The sequence below is a fragment of the Leptodactylus fuscus genome, chromosome 7, assembly GCF_031893055.1.
Source record: "Leptodactylus fuscus isolate aLepFus1 chromosome 7, aLepFus1.hap2, whole genome shotgun sequence".
Classification (NCBI taxonomy): domain Eukaryota; kingdom Metazoa; phylum Chordata; class Amphibia; order Anura; family Leptodactylidae; genus Leptodactylus; species Leptodactylus fuscus.
Window position 1 is genome coordinate 80,851,052 of NC_134271.1, and position 27,872 is coordinate 80,878,923.

Below are 27,872 nucleotides of genomic sequence, written 5' to 3' on the forward strand. Positions count from 1 at the left end.
CCTATGTAGGCACACACTCTCAATCTTCAATGGGATGAGTGACAAGAGGTTTAGAAATGTCCCTCTCTCTAGTGCTGAGAACCTAAATACACATTTACTATTGGTGACTGATATAAGCCACTGCTCTTATAACGCTCCTGCACTCATAGACTCTGAAGAAATTTACATTCATGTATGTAACACATATCAGCAGCTCCTCTTAGATCTCTCCTGCATGCATAAGCATGGGAGAAATTTACAACAATATGTATGACTGATAGCAGATATTCCTCATATTAAAGGGGCTCTATCACTTAAATTCACCAATATGCGATAGACATACTGCGCACGCTACGGCGCCATTTTTGCGTAGCGAAATTAGGAACATCGCAAAAAAAGGAGGACGTCTCATGGAGAAGAAGCCAGAGGAGAGCGTCAACGATGATGACGTGGAGGAGTGCACGAAATGCCCACCGTGCATGGTAAATATACATTTTTTAGGTTAAACTTAACAATGGGAGGGGTCTTTTATTAAATGATTAGCGGGGCCGGAATAGCCTTTTTAAAGGCTATTCAGCAATATGTCTATCGCATACTGCTGAAATTAGGTGATAGAACCCCTTTACATTTTATTAACTATTATAAGCTCTGTCTCTTTAAGAAAAATATTTATTGAATATTATGCACAGTAAAGTACTGCCTTATTTTATACATTAATATATTTTTTCATATACTTGGATGACCATTTTCTCATTTGTTTTTTTTCTCTCAATTTCTTATAAGAGAAAATCCAGGATTTATTCCAGCACTCGCAGTCTTATGTGGAGACGACCATTACTGTGCTGCAGAGGAGAGTGATCATAAGTGCAGAGATCCGGGATGCACTGGACCTAGTTGTCTCACTCTCTGTCCTTCTGGTGTAGATGTAAGGCTGGGTCTGTAATACAGAGAAGAGATCTGCAATGAATGTAGAGGAATATGGTACATGGCAGCAAAAACTGAAGAAGCTATGAAAAATCTACTGATATGGGATCCTGAGCCAAGGTGCTTTGAATGAAGCTGTGGTCACACACAGGCACTGCTGCTCCATTTAATGTCTATGGACTGTGAGAGATAGCCAAGTACAGCACTACCAAGAACAACTACTAGGCACCATAGTTGGAGCACTTGCAGACTGTATACACTACAGCAACCAAGAAAACCTAAAGTCAGATTTTAACGTATTAACTAGAGATGAGTGAGTATTCGAAAATTCGGTTCGAGTAGACCTCAGTATTCGACTATTCGATCGAATATCGAATCTCATTATAGTCTATGGGAAAACAAATACTCGTTTTAGGGAAATCAAAATTCGACCAATTGGAGTCACCAAGTCCACAATGACACCTCAGGAAATGATGCCAACACCTCTGGAATGCAACTGGGTCAGCAGGGGAAGCATGTCTGGGGGCATCTAACACACCAAAGACCCTCTATTACCCCAACATCACAGCCTAACAACTACACACTCCAAAGTCAATATAACCTCTATGGAAAGTGGAAAAATACTTGGAAACCTTCTTTCCTCTACATTAGTATGGACAGAAAGACAAATTTTAACCTAAAGAAACATTAGCATGCACCCCTTTAAATCACGTTGCCCATGACAACCACAGATAGCATAGACAAGGAGGAAATGAAACAGCACCCACCCTTAACTGTCATTGTGTTTGTGTGTGTGATGTGGTGAGAGCTCCAAAAATTACTTTTGTGGCCCTTGAGGTAAGCCCTCCCAAACTTAGCTTCAGGCCCTTGGGGTGAGGTGAGCCTTGTAGCAGCAGAGATTGAGGCCCTGGAGGTGAATTGAGCCTTGTAGCAGCAGAGATTTGAGGCCCTCGTCCTCGTCCCTTTGCGCTAGCCTTACACATTTCTAGTATATAACAGGAGATGGGCAAGGTATATAGCACCTAAATACCTCTGTATGTTAGAAGTATATACTGAGCTTAAAACACGTATATAACTGGAGATAGGCAAGGTATATAGCGCCCAAATACCTCTGTATGTTAGATGTATACGAGTGTACTGTATAGCAAGTATACACCTAGCTTACAACAGGTATAGGACAGGAGATGGGAAAGGTAGATTGGGGGAAAAGGTGGTACGGAATTGGAGCCCTTGTCTTTTGGTAAAATTAGTTGCAAAAAGATTGTATATACAGATGGTGTATATACAATCTTCAAGCAGTGGTAGAGTAAGTTTAGCTCTTATAAGAGCTGTTGGTGTCAGATTCCTGCCTAAATAATGCTAATTCCTAGCTAACCCTGGCAGAACGTCTATCCCTCTCTATTTCACAGTTGCATCTGAACTGAAACTGACACCCACTATTCTTATAAAGTGGAGGTCACCTGATTTAGCCAGCCAATGACTGTATACGTTTCTTTTTTTCAATGCCTACGTTGTCCTAGTTCCTGTCCCACCTCCCCTGCATAGTTATTGGTGTAAAAAAATGCGTCAGGGAAGGTGGGAGGGGAATCGAATCGAATTTTTACCGCATGGTATTCCACCGAGTACGAATATTTCAAATACTATAATATTCAATTGAATACCTACTCGATCGAGTACTACTCGCTCATCTCTAGTATTAACCGCAAGGTGCAAGTGTTAAATATCTTGTATTTGCCGGTGAGACTTGTGTCCACTGTTAAATATCCGGACCTGGCCTTGTCCACGATAGGAAGAAGTCAGCTTGTTATAAATCAGTGTAGAGGTTTATTAATATCTTGAAGGAAAACACAGGAACAGGGAAAATGTCCAAATAATACAAATATCAGTCAATGTCAATAGCTTACATCTTCAGAGAAGTTAAATCATCTGGATATCTTGTAGTTACAGCTTGGTTCATGCTTGTCATCTGGTTGGTGGACTTGGGCTGGTTACGACGTCCATGGATGTCCATCTGCCTGGACCACCCACCCTGGTGTTCCCAAAGACAGACCTCCTGGTCTTCCCCTGGTCTTCCCAAAGACAGACCCAGACATGTGTATTTCTTACTCATTTATATTCATGAGAGTGGGTGTTACCTTCCATCTTGTAGCTATGTGAGGAGATTTCTAAAATAGTGTACACTAACCGCACCCATGTTCCAAGAATATAAGACTATGATGTCAGTAGAGTGTTAACCCCATGTCTGCTAGAGAATATTGTAAATATATATAATATTTAACATTTCCCCCTTTTGAGAGTGAAATATCTGTTTGAACTCTCAAGATATACCATACAACAATATTCATTCAATTAGATTATATCTTCTTTCTTCTTTGCTGAATACTGGAACTTAATTTTCATTAATTGTCCATATAATAATTTCATCAATTTGCGATACATTTTGTCATTAATAAATATTATGGTATGTTATGGTAAACTGTGATCAAAGATGAAAACAATTTGATCCACTATCTAACCTACACCTGATGACGGCTCTTCTTTCATCGTCTGGTCTTCTGGTCATCTCTTCTTCCATCATAATAGAAGGCTTATTACCACAAATGTAGTTCTTGACTTAAAGTCCTTTAGATTTCCTCCGTGTTGTGCAGATATTATAACATTGTCCATTAAAGTTCATATTATGAAGATATTGATATAACAACAAAGTCCATATGTTTCACTTCACCAAGACATAGACTGTAGAGGAGTTTCCTTTGGTAATTACCTTGACCACCTGTCACTGTAGAACAACAATGTGACACTTCTGGAGCAATACTGCAAAAGCAAGGCAAGTGTGAATTCTGACATCATCCCTGCTGCTTGTCAGTTAGGTTCAGTCCTGGAATCTCAGTCTCTTGGATACACAATATCTGTATTCGGGTTTTATCATTCACAACCCTTTTGCTCACCAAACAACTTGAAGTCTTGAAATAGAGAAGATTCCACCAAACATTGATGTGGACGTCTTTATATCTGTCCAATCATCAGCTGATCAAAGGTTCCAACCTCCAGTAATAATTTTTAAACACAGTCCTTGGCATAAGCTTAAGCATATAGTCTCATACCTTCAGATTTTGTCTTTTCCCGCACATCTTCTTCTTGTAACTGTTAAAGTCTTTTTATTAACATTTGATATCAAACTTTATCATAATCTTGGACTTGATTGAAGAAAAGTTTTCTTTCCCTAATAACTAAGCCAAACTAGGCAATTAACTAAACTATAATATCACAGTGTACCATACCATTCATTTATATATCATACTTCTCTTTATATTGTATCAATATTTATATTTGACTTATAAAATATTGATATTCAATACATTTATCAAACTATCAGATAATAGTACTTTGGATACAATAATCTATATAAACATCATATATCAACATATATATCTTTATATCTATATGTATGAATATATATGTGTACTTTACTTGTGATGACAAATTGCAACATAACTCTGAAATATAATGTGATTATTAATTACCATTCTATAGACAATCACTATATTTATTCTTTAGTTAGAACTTTTCACCAATTATACTAAACATATGTTCCTATATGATTGTGTTATCATACTTATCATACATTTTCTAAAGTTTAATCACTTTATTATCCTTTTTAATAAGAAATAATTTTATTTTGAACATTACTTTATTAATTATCATTGTGTTCCTTATCTGAGACACAATATTAACCCTTTATTCATAAAAACTTATGTGACTAAAGTTTCCTCTTAACACCTCGTCTCTTCACAGACTCCTGTGTCCTTTTTTAACCTTTCAGATACCTCCAATACCAAGAATAGAGACAAGACTTAACATACTTGACTGTCTTTAACTTAACTGTATATATTCTTGTGTACTGGCTGTATGTGAATACCATATATATGAAATAAGTATATAAACATAAACTTTTCAAAATATGTCACATCCTATAATCAGAAGTTTGAAGAATAAACCAGAGACTATCTCTCTTAATATCCCATATCCTTTGATGATATTATGCTTCTCCTTTCATGAAGATGATTAGCTTATCTTATTTGCATATAAGACACTTATGTTTTCCCAATGTTTGTTTTCCCAATGTTTGTTTTCCCAATGTTTGTAGATGTTGATGTGTGTAAGTGTATGCAAGTGTGTGTGTACATGTAAGAATACATAATGAATAATAATACAATAAATCAATACTGCAATACTGGCTATAGCTAACTAGATTTTCCCACCATAACTAATATATTTATTATCCCATGATCCAATTACCACAATAAACCTTTATTATTTGTCAGGTTTGAACAAATATATTGAAGATTATCTGTATCTTCTCAAAAGCTACTTTTTCCTACAGAATGTTCACCTAAAATAACTTTGCTTTGTAGTGCAGCTGTCACCTTTTCTCTCAGCTCATGTGACTTAAACACTTGGTTTTCCTGTAGGTATAAACATATGAGGTTCCTTTCAATGGATTTCACATATATTTGCTAATTTCCCAATTTAATATAGAGGATCATATAAGATAAAAAATAGAAAGAAATAGAAAAAGAAAATAGAAATAGAAAATAGAAAGAAAATAGACGTCTCTTTGTTGGATATATTTTCCTTTTTTCCTTGTTGGATGCATCCTGATTTTCTTAGGCCTATTTGTGATGTCACAGATCTGTTGTATACACCAGTCGACTCGACACATAACACTTAACACTTATACTGACCAGCCCATCAGGGTCACAGGTCACAATGTGTTGCTGTCAATCAACTGACCACATGAACGAACACTTAATTCACAGTAAGAGCTCCATGCCTAGTTGCATGCCTTTAAACAAAATGGATTATAACTTGAAAATCCTAAAAACATGGACTTTACATGAAACTATTGAAAAACATGCTTAAGGTAAGTTAGGACTTATATCACTTTATCATGCATTGTTATTAGTCACACCACGATAATTTGTTTACTCATTAATAGTTAGACACTCCATGCATTCTTTTGGCTATAAGGAAAGAATGATGAATGAATGGACATCACTGATTGAACTTCTGCATTTTTCCATATATCTATATCTGAAGAGAAAAATAGATAAACTTTGGCAAAAACCAAATTAATACAATATTGATCTTAACCAATGGAAAAGTTTAATAACTTTATGGACTCCTAATACTATTTGATCATATTCATATATTGTACATATATTCATATACATGTCATATATTCATATATTGTATATAACATGCTCCTTCTCTCTCTGCATCTAGAGAGTGGACTATGACGAAAATCTGTCACCACACATGAGACTCTTCTCCTGTGTGTATATATATATACTGTATATAATAATATGATCCATAGTATTATTCACAATAGCATAATTAGGATTATTTATAAACATCATCACATAATCATGTGGATTATACCTGATCATTGGACTTCTCATATAAAAGGGATTTCTCTTTACATAGCCAAATAGTACGTAAGTAAATCTCAATAGACAGTCATTCCTTCAGAGATACTTTTAAATTCGACCCCTGACCTCCTTTCAGATATATATTTTTAAGTTAAACCCATGAACTTCCTGTCAACACGTCCATCCATAATAGCCTCGCCAGGTCATGAGAGAATGCCAAGCTTGCCCTTTTCCTAAGAATATAAGACAGGTCAGATGCCATTGGGTTACTGAAAAGATCTGACATTTTGGAGACAACTGGTACATTCCCAGATACAATCTTTTGACTATCAATAGATTTGGTTGGCTGCAATTCTTTAATTTCAGTTAATACTGGAATTTCAATTTGTGGACTTTCCTGCATGGCATATGGTTTATATGCAACATGTAATTTCCTACGTTTCTCATAGATTTTGTCACTTTGCCTCCTATAAATAGGGGACACTTTAACATGATTTGACAGATGTCTCTTAATAGGCTTTGCTTTTTGCTTTGGACATACTCGATTTACATTTGACATATGTTTCTGATGTCTTCTGGCCATGTCCAATAAACTAGCAGCTTCAAATAAAGTCTTCTTATCTGACGCACTGGCAAGGGTGACTGCATCCAAGAATTTGAACTTTTTAACAAAACTTTTCACCATAGATGAAGAGTTCACCTTTGGAATGACAGTTTTGTATGTTCTCTCAAATTTAGACATGAATGCATATGTACATTCTTTTCTGCCAATCTTTATCTCATTCAGTATGTCAGATGTTGGCATGCTGTCACCTCTAGTGCACCAGATTAGTTTCTTTAATCTCTCCACATCACTGTCTTTTAACCATACATTTGACTCATTATCATAAGACATTTTTGCAGATAAACGTTCTGTAAAATCAATAGGAAGCCATAATTTAAACAGTTTATTTCTCTGTTCAATATTTAGATCAAATTTCTCTGCATGGCTTTCAAAAATTTCTGAGTTTCTACACACATGGATCTTTACATCATATGTGGGAATGGCTTTACTCAGATTCATCAAATATTCCTGAGATTTTAATTTCAATTTAGTTTCTTGTATCATTTGTTCCTCACCATCTATGGCCATTACTGCCACATGGTGCTCTTTATCAACATATTGAGATTTCTCATCTGTCTGAACAGATTTATGCATACTATTACTTAATTTCTTTTCTGTTACCATGTCATTAAAAATCTTTACCAAAGAAGCAATATTCCTAAATACCTGCTTCTCTTTTGTAGAACAAATTCTATTTTCAATCTTAGAATTTGCCTGCTCACATTGTGTATACAAATCTTGCCATATACTCGCTAAATTGTCACTAGACAAAACTTTATACTCAAAGTTACACTTTTTAGACAATGACTCTAATTTTTCCATACTTTAAAAGTAAAATCTTTACTCACCACTGTGGAAAGCTTCACCTTTAGCTTGTCCTTGGAACAGTTGGTCCCTGTCATCAGAACGTCTCAGTACGTCTGGCACTTGTGGTCCTTCTGTGTTTCCTCACAGGCTTTCCTCACACAGGCTTCCGTATCATATAACACGTACAACAGTCATCTGTATCTCACCAATATAAGTTCTTTTTCGAAGTCTTCCTGAATCTTGCAATTCATACAACTTGCAAAATACTCCTCTCTTCCCCCTTAATTGCAAGTGAACGGAACGAGAAAAACAGGAAAAAAAACGACCGTGCTGGCTCGCCACTGTTAAATAGCCATGAATTAACGGAGGAAGGCTGGCTCGCCACTGTTAAATATCTTGTATTTGCCGGTGAGACTTGTGTCCACTGTTAAATATCCGGACCTGGCCTTGTCCACGATAGGAAGAAGTCAGCTTGTTATAAATCAGTGTAGAGGTTTATTAATATCTTGAAGGAAAACACAGGAACAGGGAAAATGTCCAAATAATACAAATATCAGTCAATGTCAATAGCTTACATCTTCAGAGAAGTTAAATCATCTGGATATCTTGTAGTTACAGCTTGGTTCATGCTTGTCATCTGGTTGGTGGACTTGGGCTGGTTACGACGTCCATGGATGTCCATCTGCCTGGACCACCCACCCTGGTGTTCCCAAAGACAGACCTCCTGGTCTTCCCCTGGTCTTCCCAAAGACAGACCCAGACATGTGTATTTCTTACTCATTTATATTCATGAGAGTGGGTGTTACCTTCCATCTTGTAGCTATGTGAGGAGATTTCTAAAATAGTGTACACTAACCGCACCCATGTTCCAAGAATATAAGACTATGATGTCAGTAGAGTGTTAACCCCATGTCTGCTAGAGAATATTGTAAATATATATAATATTTAACAGCAAGTAAACAAGAGAAGCATCAGAATTATTATCAGTGGCAGAAGCTTCTGATTCAGCAGCAGCAAGAACTGCACAATATACAGCTTTTTGAAGTGGTGTGCTGGAGAATGTTCCACTCATTGTGTAGACTTTATCACTGCTCAGAGTATTACCTCTGATGGACATATGAGCTTCACCTCGTCCGAGAACCTCTTCATGAGAGATTTGTTTCCTTCTGGCTGAAGCTGTAATGAGAGAAATACTAAAATTACATCAGAGAAAATGGTGAGATTATATACTTAGCATAACAGGGCATATACTTTCAAAGCTGGGTTTATGCGTTGCAATGTGGTGCAGCACAAACCTGAAAATCCAGCAAAACTGAATAATGTGTGTAGATAAAAGCAGAAGAGAGGTGGTCAGTGGGTGGGCCTAAGATGTCAGGTAGATGGTAGACCCCTATAAACTAGATTGTCATTCCTATATTTTCTGCACACAATTGTGACAAACTGGATGAAATTGAAATAATGGAAAATACAGCTAGAACACTAAATCCAATACAACCATTTGACCCTCTAATAATACCCCCCAAGAGGGTCAGGATGTGAGGCACACTATGCATGCAGCAGCAAATTTACCTATAGTAAGACCCACCTCCATCCCCACCCACTTTCACTTTGACTCTACTCATTTCTATCAATGTCTCGTTGTGCGTCCACACAGCATAATGCTCCTGTAGTGGCCATGACATGCCCCTGCGTTATAATGTCCCCCTTCCAGTATATATACACTCCACTCGGGGGTCCACATTATAATGTATCAAACAAAAGAGAACTAGTACTCTCCTTACCCTGTTCCTGTGCTTCATGGAACAACTAAATGTGATATAAGTGATGCCACTACATTGAGCCAATTTCTCCCAAAAAACGTGAGCAGAGACAAGGTCAAATGGTGAATTAGGGAGCAGATGTCTCTCGGGTTCACCACTTTATTCAAATCATCTGTGTCCTAAAGTCAGGATATACCTTCTGCTGACCAGGATGGCAGAACAGGACCCGGATTCTGGGACTGTCCTGCTGAATCGGGGACAGTAGATAAGTATGGTCTAGTGGCCTTTAAGCTACAATTCCTAGCATGTCTACTGTGTTCATCTTTAAGTACTGAGTAGAGGGAGCCTTTACTTAAAGGAGATTTTCCACTATATGCAATTATCCTCTATCCACAGGATAACAAATAAATGTCCGGATGTTGGAATCTCAAGTGATCAGGAGAACGGGGGTCCACAAATGTCCCCGAGTGCCCCATATAAATGGAGGGTTGGTGGACATTCTCAGCCAGTGCTGCATTCACATTTCTGGACTTTTGAGTCAGCAATCTCTAGAAGTCCAATAGAAGTGAATGGAGCAGCTGTCGAGCATATGTACCATCACTGCATTAACATGGGGCACTTGGGAACACTTGTGAATCCCTGTTCATGTAATTGCTGGTGGTCCCAGTGGTTGGACCCTAGCAATAAGACTTTTATTCCTTATCTTATGCATAGGGCATAAATGTCATTAGTGTGGAGATCCCTTAATGACTCGAGCACTGGACAAAGACATGACAGCAATGTCACACTGTTACCATATTGTTCCATAGTCCTCTTGCCATTTGTTCATGACCTTTGACAGTGAGATGAAAACAATCTGGAGTAATGTAAGAATAGTCAATTAAACCATCCTGTAAAACATAAGAGACAGATAATTATATGAAATGTCCACAGAATCAGCCATTACTGATGCCATCATACTGCTACCATTACATCACATATCAGTCATGCCACGTCTTCATTATATCTGTATTTATTGTTAATAGGCTAATTTCTGAATAATATCACAGGTGCAATCCAGAGATCATCCACCAGGGGCACCTACTCATATTCTACATTCTATCAGCAGCCGGCCTGCTAATGCCAAATACTGATGAGAGGACTGAATGCTCTAAGGTTAGATCAGTAGTTCTCTTACATTGCCCTAAGGTTAGATGACTAGTACCCATCATAGGCTGCAGCTACAATACACCTTTGTTACTAATAAGAATAATAGGTTTTTATTAATAGATTAATTTTTTTAATGTATCCTACCACAATTCCACCCATGGCAAGAGAAACTGGACTATCCACAATTACAATAAACACTGTCATTCACACAACTAGGGCAGTAGAGGGAGTCCAAAAATATAACTTGACTTAGAGATCCTTTTCAGGTTCTGCTGAGAGCTGGGTGATTGCAGCCATTAGTGTTTTTTTCTCTATCTAGTAAACTGAGACTTCCTCAGGGTCATTTGTTGATTTGGGGGTTTATCATGTTAAATCCCCAATGAGGAAACCACAAATGCATATTTACCACCACTGAAGATACAAGTTTGCTTGAAAGGACTCGGCCATACAGAGATGAACATCATTTTAAAGGGATTCTATCATTAGAATCTCTTTTTGACTTAAAAAAGGTTATTCTTCCCCTACTTTTAGAATTCTTCTCTGCGCCGCCGTTCCATTGATATTCCCTATCTTTGATGTATCCCCTGTGCTGCCTGAAGACTCTCCATCGACACCCTTCACGTTCTCGAGACCGCCTATTTGCCGCATCATGATCCGAAAGTGCCAACTTCACATGTCCATCGGCCATTTTCCTGTGGCCTCTTACACGATTGTCTGTTTGGTCACAGGAAAACGGCTGATGGACATGTGCAGTCGGCGCTTTCGGATCAAGAAGAGGCAGTCTTGAGAAGAAGATAGAGGCCGTTGCTGAAGAATCTTCATTTACATATGTCGAAAATCGGGAATATCATCGAAATGGCGGCGTAGAGAAGAATTTTAAAGGTAGGGGAAGAATAGCCTTTCTTAAGACTATTCCAACATGATGGTCAGTCAAAAAGGGATTCTAATGATAGAATCCCTTTACTCATAAACCAACAAACCTCCTGTAACCTCGCAGGTCCCTTGTACAGGCGTCATTCACTCACCTGGTCCACGGCTGGTTCAATGTCCTTCATAAATGGCTGCAAAACCACAGCAAAGTCTTTCTTTGTATCATATCTTCCAGATGTCTGGATAAGCCGCTCCAGCCGCTCCTGGTGGTAGAGGAGACAGATAAAGATTCCGTCTATCTAGAAATAAGACTGAACCTCTATTTGTAAAGTGGACCAGTGGGATGCGGTTAATTCTGAGCATGGATGTGATCAAATCATTGTGGCCATCACTATGGACTTATTGTTGTCATAAATCTATAGCCTATAGAACATGAACAGAGTATCAACCACAGGTCACTATGTAATCAGGACTTCATTCCAGCCCCTGTTATGGATTCTTTTGAGAACTGACTGCATGTCTAGAAATACTGGCCACAGTTGCTTTGATCTATAGGAAGGATAAAATGATGGAGGAATCTTCACCTGGAACTGGTGGTTCAATTCCATTATCTCAAGAAGTTCTGGGGAATTTTCTGTAGGTTGTATCACGCAGGAGCAGAAGTATCTAGAGAATAAAGCAACAAATGTCATGGAGAAAATGTAAGACATCTGCAGCCTCCAGGGTGGACTCCCATAAATGTATGACAGTATTCCCATAAAGTACTCCCATAAAGGTATGACAGTATTACAGGCACAACCTGAAAGAAAAATGACTGGCAAAAACATATGGTGGCACCTTCATTATGGCATGCTTCAGGGCCGGCGTCAGCACACGGCATAGTCAGGCAACTGCTGCCCACAGAGCCCCCCACACTTGCCCGCCCCAGCACAGAATGCAGGTGCAGCATTCTGTGCTGATGCATACCTCCCAACCATCCCGATTTCCGCGGGACATTCATGATTTCGGTGTCCTGTACCGCAGTCCCGTTTGGCGGGAGGTATGTCCCGGTTTCAATTCAGCTCAGCTCCTTGCTTTGCCGTGACGCTCTGGCTAGTGGCTGTGTAGACGCGATGTGATGACGTTACATCGCACCTACAACTGTGTTAGTGAGAATGCGGAGAGAGCTGCGGGGGAGCGTTGGAAGGTGAGTATAAGTGTTTTTTTTGGTGTGTTAAATATTGAGGAGGAACATAATGAAGGGGGCCCTTGAAACTGGGGGCAGATGTAGGTGGGAGAAAGGCATGACACTGGGGCAGAGATGGAGGGGACATGAATCTGGGTGCAGAGATGGGGGGACATGATTCTGGGGCAGAGATGGGGGGACATGATTCTGGGGGCAGAGATGGAGGGGACATGAATCTGGGGGCAGAGATGGAGAGGACATGAATCCGGGGGCAGAGATGGAGGGGGGACATGAAACTGGGGGCAGATGAAGGGTGTATATGAAACTAGGGGAGAGATGGAGGGGGGGTCATATAATTTACTGGTGACTGTAGGAGGATTATACTGTGTGGGGGCACATGAAAAATGAATGGGAATGGGCGGAGTCAACATAAAATTGGGTGGAGCCAAATTTGCAGCGGTGTGCGTAGCTTGTCCCTCTTTTGGTTCTTCAAAAGTTGGGAGGTATGCCGACGCCTGACTGCCATCAGAACCCCCCCCCCCAAGTGTCTTTATTTATTTATATTTATTTTCCACATGATTTCCACTGACGGTCTGTCGCCCAAGGGCCCATAAGAACCTGGAGCCGGCCCTGGCATGCTTCATCCAGCAGCATCATCACAGTGCAGGTAATGTCAGCCATAGCATAGGTCAGACATAACCAGGAGATACTATGAAAGTAACCAGTGCTGCTCTAACATGTGGGGGACTACAAGTCTTAGGCTAGGTTCACAACTGCGTCCAGTCTCCGTTGGGGATTCTGTTCTCCATTCGTATTTTTCGGGGGGAAACCCGGCAGACCTCAATATAGTCTATGAGGTCTGTGGATAACCACTTTTTTAAGCGGATTAGGTTTCCCCAAGCAGACCTCACGAACAGAAACCCGAACGCAGGTGTGAAATTAGCGTCAGTATGTCCAGGTTGTTGTGACACAATGAGACTTGTAGTTTCCTGTTTATAAAAATCACAAGATGTCTATTACTACAGAATACATCCCTACTACATAATAAACAATCCTCACCTCTGCAGGACGCAGCCCAGACTGTGATCATTCACCTGCCGAAGACGATGGATGTGGAATAGCTGAACCACATTAACAATGGATCTGGGAAGCTGTGAAGACAAGACACTGGGCTGAGCTGTGATACATTATACTTACTAAATCTATATAAAACCAGATAAAACAGTATCACTAGAGATGAATTTAGATACAAAGGCTCAGTAGACAATATCTCACATGAGAGAATTAGATCAGTTCAGAAGGCAGTATCAGAAATGATAAAATTAGAAACAGTTCATAGGATAAGATACAGCAGCTCAGTGGATAGTATCACATATGATAGGGTTATATACAGAGGTTCAGCAAAGAGTAGCATACATGCTAGTATCAAATACAGAAGCTCACCAGATAGTATCACATACAAATGGCTTAGATTTTTTTTATTGTAGCAGATATGCTGAGGGACTGAGTGAGGATGAGCATGACTCAAGAGGTATAAGTAAGATAAATAAAGAAATGAATAAAGTGCACCTCTTCCTGCAGCATATCCAGAGACTCGGTCATGTACTGGATGAAATTTTCTGCAGAGAACAGAGTCTGGAAAAAACAGGGACAACAGTATTTTATTACTCATCTGTGATAGGGATGGACTTTTATACAAATGTCTAAAGACTGAGAAATACAGTCTATGTGTAACTGGCTGTCTTCTGTGAACTGCATTTACAGCATGTACAGTACTGATTTATACTGCTGCAAGCTTCACAACTACAGAACAGTGGAGCTAAGGTAATTCTGAAGAACACAGCATCATCAATCAGTACATGATACTTTAAAGGGATTCTATCATTAGAATCCCATATTCCACATACACCATGTCAGAATAGCTTTTAGAAAGGTTATTCTTCTCCTACCTTTAGAATTCTTCTCTGTGCTGCAGTACACTCATGTAAGCGGCCACAAGTAAATGGATGACACAGACATGCGCAGTCGGCTCTGCCCAAAGCCCGATGGCAGAGCCAACTGCGTATGCCTGGGATTTAGATCCCGAAGACACCAGTGCCGGAAGAAGACATCGCAGAGGATGCGACACAGAGGCGTTCATGTAGAAGAATGAGGCAGCACTGGAGAGTTTTCAAGCAGCACAGGGGACGCCCCCAGTCCTGTTTGAGCGCAGGGGAACGCCCCCAGTGCTGCGAGAAAACTAATTAGCTTAATGAAGAAAACTGGAAATATCTACCGAACAGTGGTACGGAGAACAATTCTAAAAGTAGGAGAATAATATCCTTTGTATTTTCTCCTTGGTTGAGAGAGGAACTAATACCAACATTCAGTGTCTGGTGTCATTTCCTTATTGCTGGCACTCAGCCTAATTAATTAGGACGACAGTTACCCAGGATTATTGGTCAATTAGTCATAAATACGGCTTTGACCTGATCAGGAGATGAATAGCTATTCCAACGTGGTGTCATTTAAAAATCAATATATGCAATGATAGATTCCCTTTAAGTTTAGGTCACAAGAACCACTGTCAGGCTGTGAAAGGTTGACACACAGACTTGTGTGAAAGGACCCAAAATTGGGATTACACTTGAAGTTTGTCTCACATCAATACACTAAACCCTCCTCTTAGCTCACATACATGTCTATTATATGAGATTCTTTACCATCAGGATCATAATTTTCAAAATCAGTATTTGCTGACTTTCATCAAAATGAACAGCCAGTGGACAGACCCATCATTTTTGTGCCCACCAGTGTCAAGCACCCCAACAGGAATTGTCATGTCTGCGCTCAACCTCTACAATTCCTCCACCATCTGCATTGCACAATTATGATCCTTCTAGGCTCAATCCACCCTGATTTCCCCAAACTCTGCTGGTTAGAGGCTCAACTCACTCCAAGGGCCAAAAACACTGCTGGTGCAAGGCTCAACTAAGTTAAAGGGCCTAAAACTCTGCTGGTAAGAGGCTGAAGTCACTTAAAGGGCTCCAATCTCTGCTGGTAGCTCAGCTTATGGGCCTCTAATTTAATTTGGAAGGGCTCACGTTAAGGGCCAGAAAAGTGAATTTTGGAAGGTCTTACCACAACACACACACACACACACACACACACACACACACACACACACACACACACACCCCCACAATGACAGCTAAGGGTGGGTACTGTTGGATTTCCCATTGCCTATTCCATCTGTGGTTGTCATGGGCAACGTGATTTAAAGGGGTGCTTGTTAAGGTTTCATTAGAGTAAAATTTGGGTTTCTGTCCATCCAATTGGGGAGGAAAAAAGGTTTCCAGGTTTCCACTTTCATAGTGGGGTTTTTTGAGCGTGGAAAGTGTGTAGTTGATAGGCTGTGATGTTGGGGTAAAACTATGACTTGGGCTTGTTAGGTGCCCTCAGACATGCTTCCCCTGCTGTCGCAGTTGCATTCCAGAGGTGTTCTCATCATTTGCTGAGGTGTCATATTGGACTTGGTGACCCTCCTGAGTCGAACATTGGTTTCTCCTTAAACGAGTATTTTTCCCCATAGACTATAATGGGGTTCGATGTTCGATCAAACAGTCGAGTATTGAACGGCTACTCGAATCGAACTTCAAACATTTCACTGTTCGCTCATCTCTAGTTTTGACCTTTTGGATATACACAAAAAATGTCCATTTACAGTAAACAGAAATATTAAAAATGTGAAGAAAGTGAAACAGAAAATCTATTACAAAGTTCATTTGCATAACAATGTATGGAAAACATTTTTGCTTTCCATGTGACATTTCCAATTCTGATTCTTGTTTTTTATTTCATTGTAATGATTTTTCGTGGAAGGTGACAGAATTGACGGTGCATGTTATGGGAGTGTCTCTGCACCCATGTTAGGGAGCGTTCACATTACCGTTGGTGTCCAACAGCTAGTGTCCGATGCTAATGTCCACGCAAAATCTTGCGCGGACATTAGCAACAGACACTAGCTGTCGGACACCGACGGTAGTGTGAATGCTCCCTTAGCTGTCATTATTAAAGTCATCCCTAATCTGGCAAGAAACCACCTGCACAATGCAGAGAACAAAAGAGCTATAGGTAATAAGAGGTTAGTCTGCCATGTACCTTGTCTTTGCAGTAGTCACATAGGTCATTAGCACCAATGAATATGGTGATGACTTTCCAGTCATCCTCAAAGCTGATCCCCTGAGAAGAGACAGAGAAATCATGATCAGAGCCTTTTCCCCAAAATGCTTGGAGAAAGACTGCTGGGAGGGCAGAGACTTACCGGCAAAGTCTTCAGAGTATCGATCAGACGCCTCACCTGCTCTGACAACTCACTGAAAAAGAGCAGAAAACGTTAGATTCAGCATTGCAGGACTCTACGGAGAGAATAACTCCACATTCACACAACAGAGTTTCAGCTGTGAAACTTGGTTAGTGTGTTGGCCAGATTTACTGACCTAAATAGTATGGCGGGAGAGGGACTCCTAGTATAATAGTTATCTATGAAACTAGGACTCCCCTGCCTCCTAGCGACATACTGTCCCATACTATAATCACCCACAGCATAGCACTGCTTATGGATGTAAATCATACAAAGAAATCTATCCACGGATAGACTATATCCTACACATTAGTTCATGCCCTTCAATATGAGCAAGCACCAAACTTATGATTACACAAGAGATATATAAACAGGACACTATGTCGCTGTGACTCCTAGTATCATAGATAACTACAATGTCCCTTAGTAAAGATATATCTAAAACATAACTTTTAATAATGAAAAAGAATATAAAATAAGAAACTACACCCCAAAACATGGTTCAAACTGACAATAGGAGTATATTTGCCAGATATAAGGCCAATATCCCAAATATTGCTGCCTATATCCTGTATGGGAAGGACAAGAAAAGAAACAGTAAAGGGTTGCCCAATTGTGATATCTCAAAGTCATATAAATTAAGAGGAATCTACCAAAAGTGTGTGTGTGTGTGTGGGGGGGAAACAAAGAATTAAAGTCTTAATTTTCAACCACCCATGAATAAATGCAAAGTTGAGTGTTAAAGTGAAATACAGCGGCATATATAATAATAATAAATATAATGCGCTCCTAAGTGAAGGCAAAAGGGTCCACTGATAAAATATGATGTGGCACCAATCTGTCAACTTATCAACTTTTTATTCAGATCCCATTCTCTAAATATTAGCTGTAGAGGTAGGGCAGATATATCACCTGATAAGACACAGTAGTTTGCAGGCTGTGACCCATACCTGGGTGCTCTTAAAAGAGTAAAACGCAGTCTTGTCATTGCCGTCCTAAACCATCAGCAGGATGGAGCTTCCTGAATGCTGCTCCCTTAGATATTGTCCCCTGATAAGCAAAACACAGTCTTGCAAAAATCTATTAAAATTACTCAGTCAAAAAGTAGGGCCCATGAACAGGAATGGGATCCTGAGGCAGCTAATAAAAAAATGTTTTTAAAATAAAGCAGTCCCTAGGCGTTTCCCCATAATCTGGTTAATGAGGAGACAATATCTCAGGGAGGAACAGTCAGGAATTCAGGAGCCTTTTGCTTTCACTTAGGAGCTCTTTATTTTAGGGAGGCATTATACTGGGGCCACTGAGGGGCATTATATTGTATGGGGCCACTTGGGAGGCATTATACTGTGTGAGAGCCACTAAGGGGTAGTATACTATGTTGGGGCCACTGAGGGGGCATTAAAATTTTTACAGGTCAGGTATATCTAAGTGGTGATGATAGATGGACCGACTTATGAAACCTTTGCACTGGACCCGCTATGTGTTAATAGGACCGTGGTTCCAGCTGTTGTTCCCTCCTGCTCTTCATAGTAAATGACAGCGCAAGTGTCCCACTTGCTCATCACAGTAAATGAGACAGCGCCCCTTCCTGCACTTACTAGGTATTGGCTCCTGTCACAGCAAGGTTCAGTCCTGCATCCTCCAGGGCAGCTGGTTTGTAGCTCAATGTGCTCCTCTTTGCAAATCCAACGACATGAGGGTTAAAAGTTTTGAGAATATCTATAAAATACAGGATCAAGTGTCAGGACTGTCAGATTGTGTTTATGAGAAAGGCATTTCACCTGTCCTGGAACATCACAAATCTGCAAAACTTGGTGATGCTTGGACTCTGAAGCAGGTGCAATGGTGGGTAAGGTGCAAGGAGTGTACTTACTGGGTAATGTAATAAGGTCAGACAGGTTGCTGTAGCCTCCAATACTATAGGAAAGATGACAGAGTTAATATGATAACAAGACACTGACATGATTATGAATGTAGCAATCAATAGGAACATCTGCATAAGGAGTAATAGACCCCAAGGCTACTCCTATTACTATATGGGATTACTATAGGTTGCTACACCACATAAGAAGACAGAAATATTATACGTAGCTTTAAATAGAACCTTTCACCAACTCCACCAATCCCAGCTCATTACATCCTTCACCAGGCACCAGATAACTGATTCTGGCACAGTGACAATTTATTGTGTGGAACCCATTATCCGTACTATTACGTTGCACTGAGCATATACAGTAGTTATGGTGCATTAATATAGCTGACACAGAAGCTGTGCCTGCTACATCACTTCCAGGGACCCAGGACTACCTCCGACAGATTAACCCATAAGATGCCATGATCAATAGCGATCACAGCATCTGGTTGGATTGGGGGATGCGCCTTGTGTTACCTCCTCAGACACCCCGACATGAGATTGTGGAGTTCCCAGGGGCTGTCATGCCAGCAAGGTGGATTCCTAACTGCCATAGCCTAATAGTATATATAAACAGTAATTTACCCAATGATCCCAGGTTCACATCGCCTTGTGTAACATTAAAAATTGTAAAAAAAACCCCAAAAAGTCTAAGAAAAATAAATGGAAAAACTCTTTTCCATAAAACCCCCCCACTAAAGCAAACATATTAGTTATCGCTGTGTACATATAAGTCTGATCTATCCAAAAATAAAATTAATTATTCTGTATGGTGAATTCTGTAAAAACAAAAAAAAAATACCACAATTTACAAATTAATGTGGTTTGGTCGCCTCACCTTACTTAAAAAAATCAATAATCAAATTAAAAATCAAATGATCCAAAACTTTCCAGAAAATGGTACCAATAAAAACCCCAATATGTCCCGAAAAAAATTAAAACCCTCACATAGCTCTGTCAACAAAAAAGTGCAAAGTTATGGTTACTGTCAGAAGACAGTAAAAAATAAAAATAGCAATTTATTTCACATTGACCCCCCCCAACAACATTAATGAAAGCTGATCAAAACATTATATATTCCTTAAAGAGAAAAAATCCAAGAAAAAAATTCCAGCATGCCACCAATTATCCAAAACATAACTTTTACTTCAATATATAAAAGATGGATATTACATCACCTTAAAGAAGGTAGGAACATGATGAAAAGCTGACGCGTTTCGGGACAAGAGTTGATGTAAGTCCCTTACTGATGCTATGAATAAGGGACTTACATCAACTCTTGTCCCGAAACGCGTCAGCTTTTCATCATGTTCCTACCTTCTTTAAGGTGATATAATATTCATCTTTTTTATATATTTAAGTAAAAGTTATGTTTTAGATAATTGGTGGCATGCTGGAATTTTTTTCTTCGATTTTTTTCAATTTTCATACTCCTTTACGGTCGGAGGTTTCCGTGCAGTCATACTGGTCTCGAACTGTAAATTCAGGACAAGTAGAGGGATTTTAATTTATGCCTTAAAGAGGTTGCGCAGGATAAAAAAAAAGTGCAGTCCGGTCCTGCTGTCCGCTGTCTTCTTTAAAAGGTCCCTATTAGAGATGAGCGAGTAGTATTCGATTGAATATCGAATACCATCATAGTCTATGGGAAAAACAGGAATGTTGTTCCGGTTTCCATGGCAACCAAAATTCGACACATTGGATCCTCCGAGTTCAGGAAGTAGCAGGACGAGGAGCATGAGGAGGTTCTTGAATTGAATTCAGTGGAATTTTCCTGCGTGGTATTCGACCGATATGAGTATTTGATCTAATAGTAGTATTTGATCGAATACTACTCACTCATCTCTAGTCCCTATCCTTAAGGCCACTGATTGGTTTCAGTGGTCATGTGACTACTGAGGCCAATTGGTGGCCTATGGATAGGACCCAAGATTGGCCCCAGCAGGCAAATGCGGTGTGGACTTCCACCAGAAGAAAACACTGGAGTAGCAGGACCAAACTGGGCTGGGATACACGGAGCACCATGGAAAGAAGAGTAGGGTTTTTTTCACCTTTAAAAAAAAATATCCTGAACAACCCCCTTAAGGGCCAAACGACCCTGCCTCCTCATAGGTTAAAGAATGGAAAGAGTTGGAATTGGTAGAGGTGGTGAAAAGTCCTCTTTGAAGGAGCATTCCCATGAATGTAACCACGTTTAACATTGTAGATAAATGAAAGTTTAACATTTTTGCAAATATAAACAGATTGTCAGCACTAAAATGCTTAGAGAAAACCTCTAGCAATCTATAAAACATTTATTTAGTTATATTTGCAAAAATGTTTCATATGTATTTATCGATAAATCTAACTATGGTTGTATTCATGGGAAAACCCCTTTAAGTAACAGAGAACGATTCCCCGCTCTTATATGGCTCCACCAACCTCCAGGAGAGCTGACGATATTCTGTTGGGATCTGTAATACGTTTGTTGCATTTGCACCAATTGCCGCCTGTAATAACAATAAGACAAGTTGAGAAGGTCCAGAACATAAGTAGTATCCCCCTCCTCGTATGCAATGCCCTGTGCTGTCGTACCGTCAAGGAGTCACCTAGGGCTGCCACAATCTTCACATCTGCGGGTCTCACGTAGTCAGCTTGTGAGAAGCAAAGTAATAGCGTTACTGTACATGCAGTGTTTGTGACTTTAGTATAGCAGCAATATGGAGGGGACACTAACCTGTGGTAGGGGGTTCAATGGAGGGGGACATGTCTGGGCATTCAAAGCTTCTTCCACCATGAATCCACCCTGTGTACTTTTCAGGAAATTGCTGGAAATCATAAGATAACAGAGAGGTCACTGGACCATGATAAAAAACTGGTTACGTGTCTTCTAATAAATAAGCTAAGGCTATTCCTACGTGTTAGTCACAAAAAATGGCGTTTTAATGATAGAATCCCTTTAAACCTGGTTGCACACGACTGCGTTTTTTCTGCTGGCCGTGCTGTGTGCTGCCCATGTCTCCTTGGACAGGAATAGGATTTGTTCCATATTAGAGATGAGCGAACACTAAAATGTTCGAGGTTCGAAATTCGATTCGAACAGCCGCTCACTGTTCGAGTGTTCGAATGGGTTTCGAACCCCATTATAGTCTATGGGGAACATAAACTCGTTAAGGGGGAAACCCAAATTCGTGTCTGGAGGGTCACCAAGTCCACTATGACACCCCAGGAAATGATACCAACACCCTGGAATGACACTGGGACAGCAGGGGAAGCATGTCTGGGGGCATAAAAGTCACTTTATTTCATGGAAATCCCTGTCAGTTTGCGATTTTCGCAAGCTAACTTTTCCCCATAGAAATGCATTGGCCAGTGCTGATTGGCCAGAGTACGGAATTCGGCCAATCAGCGCTGGCCAATGCATTCTATTAGCCCGATGAAGTAGAGCTGAATGTGTGTGCTAAGCACACACATTCAGCACTGCTTCATCACGCCAATACAATGCATTAGCCAGTGCTGATTGGCCAGAGTACGGAATTCGGCCAATCAGCGCTGGCTCTGCTGGAGGAGGCGGAGTCTAAGGTCGGACCTGAATGGAGACTGGTGTGGAGCGATCTTAGACTCCGCCTCCTCCAGCAGAGCCAGCGCTGATTGGCCAAATTCCGTACTCTGGCCAATCAGCACTGGCTAATGCATTGTATTGTCGTGATGAAGCAGTGCTGAATGTGTGTGCTTAGCACACACATTCAGCTCTACTTCATCGGGCTAATAGAATGCATTGGCCAGCGCTGATTGGCCGAATTCCGTACTCTGGCCAATCAGCACTGGCTAATGCATTGTATTGGCGTGATGAAGCAGTGCTGAATGTGTGTGCTTAGCACACACATTCAGCTCTACTTCATCGGGCTAATAGAATGCATTGGCCAATCAGCGCTGGCCAATGCATTCTATTAGCGTGAACTGAGTTTGCACAGGGGTTCTAGTGCACCCTCGGCTCTGCTACATCAGATTGCTACATCTGATGTAGCAGTGCCGAGTGTGCATCAGATGTGTAGTTGAGCAAAACTGACTCAGCACTGCTAAGTCTCTGCATTCGCATAGGAATGCATTGGCCAGCCTTCGGCCAATCAGCGCTGGCTCTGCCGAAAGGAGGCGGAGTCTAAGGTCGGACCTGAATGGAGACTGGTGTGGAGCGATCTTAGACTCCGCCTCCTCCAGCAGAGCCAGCGCTGATTGGTCGAGTTCCGTACTCTGGCCAATCAGCGCTGGCCAATGCATTCTATTAGCCCGATGAAGTAGAGCTGAATGTGTGTGCTTAGCACACACATTCAGCTCTACTTCATCAGGCTAATAGAATACATTGGCCAATCAGCGCTGGCCAATGCATTCTATTAGCTTGATGAAGCAGAGTGTGCACAAGGGTTCAAGCGCACCCTCGGCTCTGATGTAGCAGAGCTGAGGGTGCACAAGGGTTCAAGTGCACCCTCGGCTCTCCTACATCAGAGCCGAGGGTGCGCTTGAACCCTTGTGCAGCCTCGGCTCTGCTACATCAGAGCCGAGGGTGCGCTTGAACCCTTGTGCACACTCTGCTTCATCAAGCTAATAGAATGCATTGGCCAGCACTGATTGGCCAGAGTACGGAATTCGGCCAATCAGCGCTGGCCAATGCATCCCTATGGGAAAAAGTTTATCTCACAAAAATCACAATTACACACCCGATAGAGCCCCAAAAAGTTATTTTTAATAACATTCCCCCCTAAATAAAGGTTATCCCTAGCTATCCCTGCCTGTACAGCTATCCCTGTCTTATAGTCACAAAGTTCACATTCTCATATGACCCGGATTTGAAATCCACTATTCGTCTAAAATGGAGGTCACCTGATTTCGGCAGCCAATGACTTTTTCCAATTTTTTTCAATGCCCCCGGTGTCGTAGTTCCTGTCCCACCTCCCCTGCGCTGTTATTGGTGCAAAAAAGGCGCCAGGGAAGGTGGGAGGGGAATCGAATTTTGGCGCACTTTACCACGCGGTGTTCGATTCGATTCGAACATGGCGAACACCCTGATATCCGATCGAACATGTGTTCGATAGAACACTGTTCGCTCATCTCTATTCCATATTGTTCAGCCCGCATACAGGACCATGGAATTCATGGTCATGTGCATGAGACCATAGAAATGAATGGGTCAGTGTGTTTTTTGGGAAAAACCCAGATAGCAGACAGTTGTCTGCAGGGGGCTTAACATTCACTCATAGCAGGTAGACATTTTAAATGCTCATTTAGGGCCAGTTAACAAGACAGAATGGAAGCCAAAGATCGAAGCAGGATGCTGAAAAAGTAAGGAGTGTGGAAATGAAAAAGGAGTTTGACACTGTAGTCTGCCTCAAATATCTCCTCCATTTCTGCCATGTGAACATGCCCAAATCTTTCAGCAAATGTTCCAAATCAATACTACAAGCGAATATAAACTTTGTAATATATCTTATCAGTGAACAATGCCTCTTCTCCACTTATCAAGTGCTTTTCCTTTCTTTCCCCTCCCAAATTGATCGATCGCGATGTTTAAGATGTAAGAATGTACAAGCCACTGACAATGAAGCATGAGGAAGACTATTAGTGACAAAATCCTCCTATTATTACCTGCAGCCCAAACTGGGAGATCTGTTCTTTCATTCCATCCATGTAATTCCCCATCCAATCCAAACCTGCAGCACATAGAACAACCAGATCACATATACAGTCACCGTAAGTCAGTGGCGTAATAGTCTGCAGAACATATTCTTATGTATCAGTCAGGAGGTAGAGGGACAGAGAAATGTCCGGCTCATCTCTAGAAGGGCCAGTGTAGTCTGATCTGATATATATATATATATATATATATATATATATATATATATATATATATATATATTTGAAGAGATCTCTGGAGAGGTCAGTGAAGCATTAAACTGCAGCATACAGGACTATGTATCTACCAGGAGGTGAACAGAGTAATGATGTGAGATATCTCCAAAGGTCAATGGTGTAGTAATACGCAGAATGTATCACTATCTGTCAGGAGGTAGAGGGGATAGAACAATGTTCTGCAGATCTCTAGAGAGGTTATAGGAACAGCAAGACAGAAATCCTGACAGGGATGATGACGAAATACCGTTGGGCCTCATTAATTACAATAGGGTCTATCGTATCTGTTATAATGTCTGCAATGAAAGACTCTTAATAGAAGCTCCAACACAGCTTTGAATGTAGCCTTAGTAGTGTAATAATCTGCAGAATAGATTACTATGTGTGGATAGGTAGAGGGGACAGGGCAATATTATATAGACTTGTAAACACCATGACCCAGATTTACTATTGTGGATATGACTGGCATAAACATGACGCATCTTTGGCATAATGTGTCAGATCTTGGATCATCTATTTTGGCCTACTATTTTTCGACATGCTAGACATGTGGGTGTGGATTATATGCGCCAAAATAGTGTCGAAAAATTCTGGCACAAAGTAAGCCAACTAAAGGATGGTATAAATGCAGACAAGACAGTCTGAAGATGCGCCAGATTTATCACTCAGCATCAGTCACTGTGATAAATCTGATGCATTTTCAGGTCACCTAATTTTGCACTCTCTAACTATTGGTAAATCTGTGCCATTGTCATAAGGCATTATCCTACAGATCTGTAGAAAGTTCAGTGCTGTGATAATCTGCAAGATTTATCACACTGTATTAGCCAGTAGGTAAAGGCAGCAGCACAATGTTCTGCATTTCTCTAGAGACGTTGGTGGTATAATAATCTATATCTACTAGGCGGTAGAGAGGACAGAGCAATATTCTGAAAATTGGTGAATGTCATTGTAATATTCTGCAGAATATATCACTATGGAGCTATCCAGGAGTAAATGAAGCAGAATAATCTCCTACTGGACACTCACCACATACTTGGTGCAGGTACAAGCAGCAGACTATCACCGTCAACTGTGTGGCCACCATCTTCATCTCTACATTCCAGGTGCAATGTGAAGTCCTTGTGGTCTAAGGCACAGGGTGCTTGCTGAGGAGCCCGGCAGTGTTGACTGCAAACACATGGGGGGGTTATCTCATGTGAAGGTTCGATGAATATTCAAAGTCCAAATTGTGATACAGATGAGACTTGTTTGGGGATTTATACTTGGGCTATTTGCCTGGCAGAGAATCTGCTTTTATTGCCCCGTTTATCAGGACCATGAAAGTCTTTTTACAGTGTCAGCGCAAACATGGTACATGTCAGGCTGGAAATCTGCTGGAGGGGGCAAAATGCAAAACAGCTGAAACCCTGCGCCCAGAAGCAGAAGATCCAGAATCTTGGAGTATCCAAGCACGTGCTCCATAGTAGAGCACCCATTTCCTGCAGCAACCTGCTCCTGCACGTGCCTCTGCTGTCATGTAAAGCCTTGAGGAGAAAAACTGTGGCATGTTCCAATGGCTGCTGTAAGAAAGCATTGGTTTTAGGGAAGAAAGGGGGAATTTATTTATCAATCTGCACTGGATTTATAGTGGAGATCGATGTAAATGTGGTGCATGTTTGGATCACTGCACTTTTTTTTTATACCAGAGATGCTCCGCTTTGCTGATTCTTCACCCTGCTCACCCAGACTGGTGAAAATTTTACTTTAAGAGGCCAGAAGATTCTTGTATTTTGCCATCAGGCAAGTTACGGTAATTAGTTCACATGGGGAGTGGAAAAGCGGATTTTGGCACAGAGAGTGACGCGAGGAGCTGCGTCACTCTCGGGCCAAAATCCGCCTGCCACGACAGTCGCGGCTTCTCCCTCCGGAGTAGGCTCAAATGAATGGGCCAACTCCAGAGGTTGCTGCCGCGAGGTGGACGCCATGGCTCAACGAGCTGCAGAATCCATCTGAAGAAAGGGCAGCTTGCTTCTTTATTTCCGCTAGCGGGCAACACGGTGGCTCAGTGGTTATAGCACTGCAGCCTTGCAGCGCTGGAGTCCTGGGTTTAAATCCTGCCAGAGACAACATCTGCAAGGAGTTTGTATGTTGTCCCTGTATTTGCGTGGATTTCCTCCCATACTACAGTCATATTGATAGGAAAAATGTACATTGTGATCCCTATATGGAACTCACAATCTACATTATGGAAAAAAGGGTGTTGTGGGTAATGTGGGGAAAAAAACTGAAAATTTCAGTGTTTCTGGAGATATCAGAGAAATTGATTCTTTGTTTTCACAGGAGATATTGCTGGGGAAGAGGTGGCTGTAGGAGACAGAGGGGCTCAGCAGCAACTTATTCCCCTTTAAAACATGTGCACACACAGCAAAGTTGAGTACGTATGGGAGAGTCAAGAGGAATACCCAGCCATCAGTGGAATGAGGGGGCTTAAAAGGTGTATGGGCAGCTTTGGCTATGGATTATACCTGTAAACATATTCCCTGATAATTTCACTTGTTATCCTTTTCTAGCTTCCTTTGTGTTTGTGTGAATCCGTTTCTCCAGTTCTGTGTCACTGCTGCTATCGCTCTCAGTATGTCCTGTACGTGATAACAGTTCCGATTATGGCTCCCTGTTATCACCTACTCCTAGCGAACTTGTTGCGCAACAGATCTTATAACAGACACTGTACCTTGGCTGGGGCTCTGATAAAATCCTGACCCATGGCCTTGGTGACAAAAAACAAAAAAACATCCACCTTCCTTTTCTGATTTTATTACTTAAATAAAACTCACAAGCCAGAGTGAACGATGACACAGCTGAACCCTAGGTCAGCGCCACTCGGGCATATATTCATCTTCAGAGGATGACGGTCGCACAAATAATCCTCCCACTGGATTCTGCTGATTTCGAGATTGGAGAATGAAATACTTGCTTCATTGTCAGAGAGCAATGTGACATGAGGAAGATTGGAGAATGGTGAAATATCCAGAAATGTGTGCAGTATGTCCATTAAGTGACATCTGG

The 27,872-nt window shown here is 40.9% G+C and overlaps 1 protein-coding gene across 2 annotated transcripts; it reads right to left on the minus strand.

Moving 5' to 3' along the window:
- Positions 1 to 683: 683 nt before the first annotated feature.
- LOC142213818 (phospholipase B1, membrane-associated-like) lies at positions 684 to 27,852 on the minus strand. Of its 2 annotated transcripts, none has more exons than XM_075282336.1 (17): positions 27,641 to 27,852; positions 25,854 to 25,994; positions 24,561 to 24,625; positions 21,658 to 21,748; positions 21,516 to 21,574; positions 21,363 to 21,430; positions 18,906 to 18,949; positions 18,631 to 18,751; positions 16,994 to 17,045; positions 16,831 to 16,911; positions 14,260 to 14,325; positions 13,750 to 13,841; positions 12,110 to 12,191; positions 11,681 to 11,788; positions 10,301 to 10,396; positions 8,851 to 8,922; positions 684 to 916 (listed from the first exon to the last, which is right to left on the minus strand). In XM_075282336.1, exons 2-17 carry the CDS (start codon positions 25,915 to 25,917, stop codon positions 797 to 799), a joined length of 1,281 nt encoding a protein of 426 aa, XP_075138437.1. In that variant the 5' UTR covers positions 25,918 to 25,994; positions 27,641 to 27,852; the 3' UTR covers positions 684 to 796. The 2 variants fall into 2 exon arrangements, 1 of the variants encoding a protein (XP_075138437.1); XR_012717247.1 differs by having other exon boundaries at positions 888 to 916; positions 7,788 to 8,922.
- Positions 27,853 to 27,872: the final 20 nt, after the last annotated feature.